This window comes from Chrysochloris asiatica, unplaced genomic scaffold (assembly GCF_000296735.1).
Source record: "Chrysochloris asiatica unplaced genomic scaffold, ChrAsi1.0 scaffold00212, whole genome shotgun sequence".
In the NCBI taxonomy this organism is placed as follows: domain Eukaryota; kingdom Metazoa; phylum Chordata; class Mammalia; order Afrosoricida; family Chrysochloridae; genus Chrysochloris; species Chrysochloris asiatica.
The window spans coordinates 2950357-2960766 of record NW_006408730.1 but is presented as its reverse complement, the minus strand read 5'-3'; the positions used below and the strand labels follow the sequence as shown (position 1 = coordinate 2960766).

The 10410-nt window shown below is 37.6% G+C and overlaps 1 protein-coding gene across 1 annotated transcript in view; it reads right to left on the bottom strand.

The window, feature by feature from the left end:
- CPS1 (carbamoyl-phosphate synthase 1, mitochondrial) overlaps positions 1-10410 on the bottom strand; it is a 165038-nt gene that overhangs the window by 10970 nt on the left and 143658 nt on the right. Inside the window, exons 33-34 of the mRNA XM_006872744.1 lie at positions 8377-8451; positions 5206-5304 (exon numbers count right to left, since the gene is read on the bottom strand). Coding sequence (XP_006872806.1) covers positions 5206-5304; positions 8377-8451 — 174 coding nt within the window. The remainder of the gene's footprint in view (positions 1-5205; positions 5305-8376; positions 8452-10410) is intronic.

The window sequence follows — 10410 nt, the reverse complement described above, 5'->3', positions numbered from 1 at the left end:
GAGCTTGAACCTCTGACCTTGCAGTTCAAACTGACTTTGCAGTCCAGTGCATTAATCCACAGCACCATGCCATATGTGTGTGCGTGTATGTATACATATTCCCTCCAATTATCATTTTCACATTAATACAACTTCTGGCTGCAGAGGAGAAGAAAGTCAAGTTGGAATTGCATCATGCATTTGGGACGTGTAGATTGATAATTCTATGGCTGTTCCTAATGGTTCTGTATTGAAGATAAAAGGTTATTCATGCCACTTGGAGTTGTCTTTTTTCAAACAGAAGGCTTGCTTTATGTTTCTGAACCCCGCTGGAGCACAGACAGCAGGATGGTGCTCACCACTACTGGAGCATCGCTGAATAGCCCAATCAGAGGGGAAACAACACTGAGAGCCCTTGATCCTCTCTAGAGTAAATCATTTATTGTTAAAGGGTGTTCCAGAAAACTTCAAAACAAGGCAGATTGCCTACTCAAGGCAACTAAAAATAAATCCTGATGGGATGAAAGGTGGCTGGAAATATTACAGAAAAGTCAAAGATGATTTTGTTGCCATATAAACCTGCATTGTGCCTTTCTGACATCAGGATCTATGCCCGGGTATAGAGAAAGAATCTTGGCAGAGACACAGTGCATGCAAAAGCTTGACAAGGATCTTTTTGCAAAATAGAAATCTTGCTTATTTTTTCCAAGTCCTACTTAACATGCTGTTAAGACTATTTCAAGCTTCCCATGTAATTTGGCCATTGGATTTAACTTTGGAAGGAATAAAAAGAGGGTCTGCGTGTATAAACAGGTATGGGGGGAAGAGGGGAAGATTGCTATATGATCAGTGCACATGCTCAAACCTGCACATGCACACACAATTATTACTAAATATTGAGAAGTGACTGGTCTATTCTGCTTAAAGACTCCTATTTAACTACTGTCAATTAGAAAAGAGAATGTTCTTGCCTCAGAGCCCCTTTAACCTATACTTCACCTTTCTCTGTTTCCCTTGCAACCTGTTGGGCAAAATTAATGAGGCAAGGTACCTTTATTAAATCCGTGTCCTCTTAGGAGGCAGCTGGGTCAGGATAAAGAGATGAAGAGAAAAAAAGACCTCATCCTCTCAATTTATACACAATGGAATAATGAATCAAATTAGCTCCAATAATTCTGACTAGCAATGCTTTCCAGAGAGGGAATCTACATCCCCAAATGCAAACCCATTGCTTTTAGGTTGATTCCTATAAAAGAGTCAACTGCTCCACAAGCTCCCATGGATTTAATCTTCATGGAAGTGGGCTACCACATATTTCTCACACAGAGTGCCTGGTTGGTTAGAACGATCAATATTGTGGTTAGTAGCCCAACACTGGAGTCCTGGTGTGGCACTGTAGGATAAGCGCTCAATTGAAAGCTAATTTGAACTGCAAGGTCGGAGGTTCAAACCCACCATCCACTCCTTGGAGACCCTATAAATGGTCCCTATGGGTTGGAACCAACTCTATGGCACTTAATAACAACAAAGCCCAACACTAAAGCACTAGGGTTCCTTGAGGTCTGCATAGCATCCTATTATTAATTAAAGTTTAGAGAAATCTAAGTGAATTTTTTTTCTCCTAGAACTTAATTATATAACCCACCCACAATTAGATGCCCATCATGGAGTTCTGGTGTGGTTTAGAATAAGCACTGCACTGCTAGATGCAAGGTCGGCACTCCTCAGAAACTCTATACAGAGTCACTATGGGTTGGAGTCAACTTGATGGCACTTAACAATAACAACAACATGATATTCAGTGGGAGAGTTCAAACCTATCAGCTTCTCTTTGGAAACCCTATACAGGGTTTCTATGAGTCAGAAGCAACTCAACAGCACTTAACAACAAACTCCTCTTTAGTATACAAAAACACAATGCTCTTGAATTAATTCCCAATCATAATGACCCACAGGGCAGAGAAAAACTGCCCTATAGAGTGTCCAAGGCTGTAATTCTTTATTGAAGCACACTGCCTCATCTTTCTCTCCTAAAGCAACTAGTTGATTTGAACAACTGATCTTTCAGTTGGTATATGTCTTTATGTTGTTATGTGCCACCAAGTCAGTTCCGACCCATAGTGACCCTGTATTGGGTTTCTGATGAGCAGCTGGTGAGCTTGAACAGCTGACTTTGCCATTCAAACCGACTTTGCAGTCCAGTGCATTAACCCACAGTGCCACACCAAGACTCCTCAGTTGTAATATAGATAGTACAATTTGACCTCCATTTCAACTCTTTCTTTATTCAAATGAGTTTCTATGAATTCTTCTGACCAAGTAGGATCATATGAAATAAAATGATTTTAATAAGAGTACAATATATTCTGAAATATTAAACATGAAACACTTTGTCTTCAATTACTATAAAGTTTGGGTAAAAAGTTGAGACAACATTAGGTTCCATTCTAAGATGTCCAGCAACTTTTGTAGCTACTAGCTCTGTGTTTAGTATATTCTATTTGTCAGCTTTATTAATAAGGATAAGCATTTTTTAGCCACCAAAAGGAAAGTTCTCTGTAAAGTAATAAAGAATCTATATATTAATTGCTGGTGATGGCAAGCATTCCTTGCCTTCCATATAAAGTAATTAAAAAACTGATTCTCATCTGGTTTGGGAGCTTTAGAGCCCTGTTAGTTAATTTTGCAAAAAGTGAAAATATTTTATTGCATTTACTTAGGTTAAGGGGTTTGGTATGGATGGCTAACTGCAAGGTCAGCGGTTCAAATCAACCAGCTGCTCATAGGCAACCCTATATAGGATCGGACTCGATGGACCTTAACAACAACAACTTAAGTTAAATATCATTTTTATAAAAAATGTTGCAGAAAAAATTATTTGGTAATGAAAAATATTTTTAGAAAATCCCTAACATAGTACACCCATGTACAAGAAAGAGGTACTTTGTAATAACTCCTATAGCTGCTGGAACATTGATTTCTCTAAAAAAGAATACGTCAATAGGCAGAACTTTAATGGGTCGAACCACACTGCTCTTTAGAGTTTAAGAAAACATCACCCCTTTTCTTCCTGCCAAGCAAAATTCTGTTCACCGGTGCCAAAATCACACAAATACTTTACAGGGATCAAATTAATTTTTGCTTCACATTCCCCTGAAGCATGGAACTAAACAAGGTACAATTTTATACATGACTGCCTTCTTAAACTGGTATTTTAAAATGTTAGCACTATTATGATTAGTTGTGAAGATGAGGACTAAGGGCATGGTCTCCTCTGAATGTCCTCAGGTCTCACATTAAACTTTAAGCCATAACGGAAGTTGGGTGAATACTCTCATACTTGGGACTTAATAGTAGTTAAAACCCATTGCTAACGTGATGAGTCTCTCATATGGTGTGATTTGTCTCTAAATTGCCATTAAGCTTCGCAATTGCAAGTCATCTTGTTAGCCTCTGCTCTAACTGTTCACCGTCGTCCTTCTGGTACCTTTCTGAAGTAAAATCCCGAGCTACTATGGAAACTTCTCCCGGACCACTATTCATCCAGTCTCCTGGGTCTAATTAGCTGATATTAAGATACCTTAATGAGACCGTATCTATAATATTCACCCACTGCTTTAAGAATACCTGGAACTGTTTTAATTATATTTGTATTGATTTTTATGTAACCATGCAGGGATTGCGCTTATTAAAAGCACAGCAGGGGTCAAGGAACTCTGGTAGCGTAGTGGTTACGAATCGGGCTGCGAACCATAAGGTCAGCAGTTCGAAACTACCAGCTGCTCCGCGGGAGAAAGATGAGGCTTTCTACTCCCGTAAAGATTTACACCCTCGGAAACCCTGTACAGGGTCGCTATGGGTCGGAACCGACTCGAAGGCACTTAACAACAACAAATTGTTTTTATAGGACCCAAGAATTACTAATCTCAAATGAATTACCAGTTGGGAAGCATCTTATAATTTTTCAGGACATTTCATAAACAGTAATTTATATGCTCTTATAATTATTATTCCAAGGAATACTAGAAGTCTCCTGGCTACTATTTTCCCCTAAGATTTATATTCAATTTGTAATAATAAATTAATGACATTCTTTTCATTTTATAAAGGTATTCTTTTATAATTATCTCATCCTGCTTTGTCCTGGAAGACTTACAAAATAATTAAACTTCAAGAACCTTGTACATAATGGGATGTGCTGACTTTTTAATACTATAGCTAATCATAATATCACTGCCTTTCAGGAAACTTCAATTAGTCATAGAGTGTCAGGTTGAGAAATATTTTTAAAATAACGTTGTGTCCAATTTTGAATCATTGGCATTTAGCACAAACTGGAATGTAAAGGAGTGAAATAATGGATAAAAAGAAAATGCAGAGATCAAGAGAAGATGGTCTGACTTCAGCCTGAGACATGTTGTGTTTAAGATGTCCAGACAGAAGTAACAAGCCAATTGCTGGAAACATAGGATCCCAAGAATATAGACTTAGAGGTCATGACTATATATAGAATCATGGCTACTATAAATATGGATGAGCAGACAGGAGGAAAGTCAAGAGACAGAGGTGGAAGTGAGACCAAATGTTATGGAAAGTTTATATTCACAACCTAAAGAGGAGGAATTAACACCATAATACGTAGCAAACTTAACCGGGAGATTCCTTTCATGTAAACTGAATTCTTTTCATGTAGACTAAATTCACTGGAGACATTTTCCTTCTGTCTTTTTTTTCTTCCTCCCCACCCCTAATATTTTTGAGGCACCCTGGTGTCATGCTGTGGGTTAAAGGACTGGACTGCAAGGTCGGTTTGAACCACAAAGTTGGCAATTCAAACTCACCAGCTGTTCCTTGGAAACCTTATAAATGGAGACTGAGTCAGTACTAATTTTGTATTAGTTGCTACACTGGAGTCCTGGTGTGGAGCTGTAGGACTAACACCAGACTGGTAACCGCAGAGTTGGCAGTTCAAACCCACCAGTCATGCTTCAAAAACCCTATACAAAATTCTCTATGAGTCAGAGTCAACTCAGTGGCACTGCAAATCAAACAATAGTTGCTACATTGGAAGAAAGGAAGAATCAAGTCAGAGAGAACAAATGTCCATGTTTTCTATGAGTTGCTGTTTTCTTTAGTGGAACTAAAAAAATAAAACATACCCCCTTCTATACCATATTTATTATCCCTTCATCCAGCCAACCACAATATGTACCACAAGTCACTTACCTGGATCCCAATCAGAATGCCTTTCTGGGGTATCTTAAACCCTGTGGACAGCATTGCCTTCAGGAAGGCTGTATGAATACCTTCACCAAAACATGCCACCTGTTTAGGAATAAATGAAAAATTAAGGTAAAATGAAGCAAATAATAGTATCTACCCCTCCCCACTGTTGTGTCGCTGTAAGATCAGCACTGGGCTGACAACCAGAAGGTCAGCAATTCAAACCCACCAGCTTCTCCTCGCCAGGAGTCGGAACCAACTTGATGGCACTTAACAACAACAATAACTCCTTCCTCCAAAAATAAATATAAACAGAAAGTACTTTACCCATGAATTCCTTTCCTAGATCTCATCGGTGTTGCCCAAAGACCATGCAATTTGAATCCAGGGATTAAAAGTCTGGCCAGGGCAAATGTATCTGATGTTTTTAATTAAGCATAATGAATGAATAAGCAATTCTTTCTCGATCTAACAGCCCTCTGTGGAACAGCATAACTGGATTCTATCGTGAGTTCTTTGGATACAAATCAGAGCTTCTGGTTCATAATGTGGTGAGCTACCAAATGTTAATATGACTTAATGTTTAAATAACAGCACATGTCCCAAATGCTACACAGCAGTGCACAAATACATGGGTCAGATGCAGGAAAGTATAATTGCTGATCAATTGATTAGGGGTCGTTTCATTCAGTTTATAAGAAACACTTCTGAGAAATTCAATAACTCCATGAAAATCTCAAAGGAACTTTAGAAAAATCATTCTCATAAAATGAACCATTATACCCTGCTACTAGTGATGAAAACCATAGTCATATGTAAAAAACAAATCACATAATACTAGGGTATACAGTATATAATGCTAGGGTATACAGAAATTTCATTGAGGGCAATTATGCTATAATACAACTGCAAATCAGATGGTCTCCCTGACTCCAGAAGTGGTTTCTATTTGAAAATTATGGGAGTAGGTTCTGCCAGGTGCATTATCATTTGGCACAGGTACAGATCCACCAGGATAGTAAATAAAACTGGTGTAAAATTCAGTTTTTAAGCAAATGACTCTGTTACTGTGAAAGGGAAATATTCATAATCATGACCTTCAGTTCACCACCGGCACAGGCTGCTTTTTACCCCACACTAGGCATATTCCTCAGTCAATACTGGCCAACTGACTAATGTCAAGCAAAGTGAACAGAACCCAAAATTCTACTGAGAGACACTGGGCAATCCCATCATAAACACCAATATAACACACGAGAAATATCACTAGTTTTCTATGAAATAAATAAATAAATAAAATAATCTAATATTCCATTAAAAATTAAGATCATCATCACCACCTTATCACTAGGAAAGCAAAGCAATGATTACATCTATCTGCATTTGAAAGCTGGGTCAATCCCAGAGCAAACCCTTTGGTCACTGAGAGTGACTCTGAAGTACAATTGGAGTTTCATTAAGGTGGCATTATTATTCTGATTTCAGTTCTAAAATGGACCTTATAACATCATACTTTATCACACATGGGACTATGACTCTTTTTATAACAAAAGAATAAGTGATCTTCTCTATACTTTTAGAAACATACAACAAAGCAGGAAGTGAATTTCTAAATCTTTCATATTTTCATATGTCAACAACTCTAATAATATACATCAGCAATCAGAATGTGCATGAGCACTGAAAATAAATTTGCCATGTTAGAAAAAAACAGCAAAGATCTCTCCTGCTCTCAACTCTCTACTGACAGAAAACAGCCCTGCAATTGTCGCAGACACAGGATCAAGATGAATTTGAAGAGGACCTCCTTAAAGCAGATAGCAATAGTGATGTACTTAGATTTTCTCACCTACAAAGGGACTTCAAAAAAATTGTGGAATTATTTCTGATTATTTTATTTCATTTTTCCATGAAGTTTTTGAAGCCCCCTCATATTTTATTAAGCGAATCAGCAAGACGCTAAGAGAAGCAGATTATCAGTCCAAATACAAAAGGTTAGCCATTTGTTTCTTACTGCTCGCTGTCCTGTCTCACTTGACTTCTCATCACAGAGCTTGCTTGTAACTAGGCAACCATAGAAAATAGCATGTATTTGTTTCAATTAAGTATTTTCCCTTTGCAGGTTTTCTTTAATACCAAGAGGAAACTCTGATGCCTCAGAGTTTAATGTTGCCATTCCAATGTGCACTGATGGGAATCTAAAGGTTGTATCTAGGAAGTCTGTCAAGGGCTAGGTGATTCATAAAATGTTCTGACACTGACATGCAGAGAATGCTTCAGAATCTGACAGGTTTCTACAAGGAACATTTTTCACATTCCTAAAGAAACCTTCAGCTGACAGTAGTTAAGTGCTCGACTACTAACTGAAAGGTTGTCAGTTCAAAGCCACCAACTGCTCCATGGAAGAAAGATGAGGCAGTCTACGTCTCTAAAGATGACAGCCATGGTTACCTTATAGAGCAGTACTACTGTATCCTATAGGGCTGGGTGAGTTCGAATCCACTCTTAGGAAGTGGGTTTAGTTTTCCTTTTGGCTTGGTTTGATTTGGTTTCATCAGACAGAATTCCAAAACAAGAGAAGAAGGACATCCAGTGGCCAATCATGTTATATATATTTTAGAAAATCCCCAGGAGGTTAAAGTTACTTTGAAAGTAGTCCTGGGATTTTGTATGTATCTGCAGATTCCACAGCATTTAGATCAGGATCTTTCTAATACTATCCATCTACATATTGCTAGTAATAATTCAAAAATCTAATCTCATGGTAGCAAAATGGTGAGAAAAGAGAGGGAAAGGAGGTTGATGTAAACAGACCAGAAAACCCTAGCATAAAAGCAGAGACCCAAAAGAAATTTACTTAGATGTCTAGAGAAATATTTCCAAGATTTTTGTCAATGTGTAATATATAAATGAATTGTGAACACATGTATTGTATTTATAGGTTGAAACATAAGTAAGTGAGAAAACAGACACTGGTCCAAAAAACAAAAGTTTTTTTTGTTGATTTTTTTTTTTTAGTTCAAAATTCTTAAGACCTTTGAGATTTACTCTGATGGCAAAAGAGGTCCATGCTGTCCCTACTACTTATTTACTTACTTTGGATAATTCAGATAACAAATCCATATACCTTACAGTAGATTTAATGAAAGAGTTCATGGATCATTAACTATTTACCTCTCCAGTGGAAGCCATCTCACATCGTAGAATAGGGTCAGCATCCCTCAATCGGGGCCAGGAAAACATTGGAGCCTGTCAAAAATAAAGGAGAGGAAAATTATGTGAGACAAAGATATAAAAGGAATACAAGTGAATGAAAATACTTAGTGAATCATCTCTCACAGGATTCATTTAGTCAATGGCAGACAGGTAAAAAATCTCTTTGGTCCAAGCATCTGGCTTTTAAAAAAAAAAAAAAAAAAAAAAAAGCTTTAAAATGCTGTTCCAAGAATTTCTTGAGTTCTTAGCCAAAACTTTGGGTTAAATAATCACAAATTATTTCTGTAAATAGGGCCCCTGTGAGCAGTCTCAGCCAGTGTTTCTAATCTGGACTACACATATTCTTGCTGGAGTGATTTCAAACAAAGTCCATTGGGCACTGGTCTTCCAAAACACGCAGTTCAAACATGTTGTTTTTTTCATGGTAGGCTTTGAAATATTCCTCTTTTTGTTCAGATTATCTGAATTTGCAACAAACCACTTTGCCAGAAATGAATTTTCAGACATTAAACTGTTGTTGACACCCCTTAAAAAATGTACAAAAACATTCTGCTTGGAAACACCTTTGCCAAGAACTTTCCTATGAACTGGAACATAAGATGCTTCCTTTTTATTTAATATATTAGTGCAATTCACAAACAACTAACATTCCACTTCTTGTAGACATCCATGTATCTAGCCTAGACTATTCCTGATTTGTTTCTGGCCTCCTTCCAAATTAGCATGCAGATTCTGGCTTGGGATCATTTGACTGCCCCATCTTGGGCAAGTTATTATGTATGTTTATACCCCAACTACACTATAACCCCATCTGTCAGTTGCACAAACCTCACTAAAGTTATAATAGGATTTGCTAGAAATAAGTAATTTAACAAAAACGACTAGATCTATATACAATTATAACTAAAGAAGGTGAAAATAGTGTATTTTGCAAAATGTATATCTATCAATATTGTTTTCACTCAGAAGCTATTTCACACACGTATATGCATATATTACATATATAAATATATAAAGAGAAATAGCATCATAGATTTCTGTGTATTTAGACAAAGAAACATGGATTTAAAAATTCATATGTAGTCTCTCAAGTATGAAAGTGTTTTTCAAAGTCTACTACTTGTTGGTCTCAAACAAGCAAAAAATCCTATGTATATTCCCATTGAAGATTCAAAATGGCCAATACCAGTCCATTTCAGCTCACTAATGCCTAAGATATCGATCTTTATGCATTCCATTTCATTTTTGACAACTTCCAGTTTTCCCAGATTCATATTCTGTACATTCCATGTTCTGATTTTCAATGGATGTTTACAGCTGTTTCTCTTCATTTTGAGTTGTGCCCCATCAGCAAATGAAGGTCCCACGGGCTTTAATCCATTCACATCATCACAGTTTACTCTGAGGAGGCAGCTCTAACCTAGTTGTATTTTGAGTGCCTTCCAACCTGAGGGGCTCATTTTCCTGCACTATATCTGACAGTGTTTCTCTGCTATTCATAAGGTTTTCAGTGACTAAATTATTCAGAAGTAGTTCGTCACTCCTTCTTCCTAGTCTGTGTTCATCTGGAAGCTCATCTGAAACCTGTCCACCATGGGTGTATTTAAAATACTGGTGACATAGGTTCAGAATCACAGCAACTCACAAGTCATCACCGTATGACAAACTGACAGAGGAGTAGAAGAATTGATGCTTTTGAGTTTTGGTGTTGGAGGAGAATACTGAAAGTGCCATGGGCTGCCAAAAGAACCAACAGATCTGTTCTGTAAGAAGTGCAGCCAAAGTGCTCCTTGGAGACCAAGATGGCCAAATTTCATCTCTCATACTTCGGACATATTGTCAGGAGGGACCATTTGCTGGAGAAGAATATCATGTTTGGTAAGGTGAAGGGACAGAGGAAGAGAGGAAGACCCCCAACGAGATGGTTTGGACAAGTGGCAGCATCGATGGACTCAAGCATGGCAACAGTAGTGAGACTGGCCCAGGATGGGG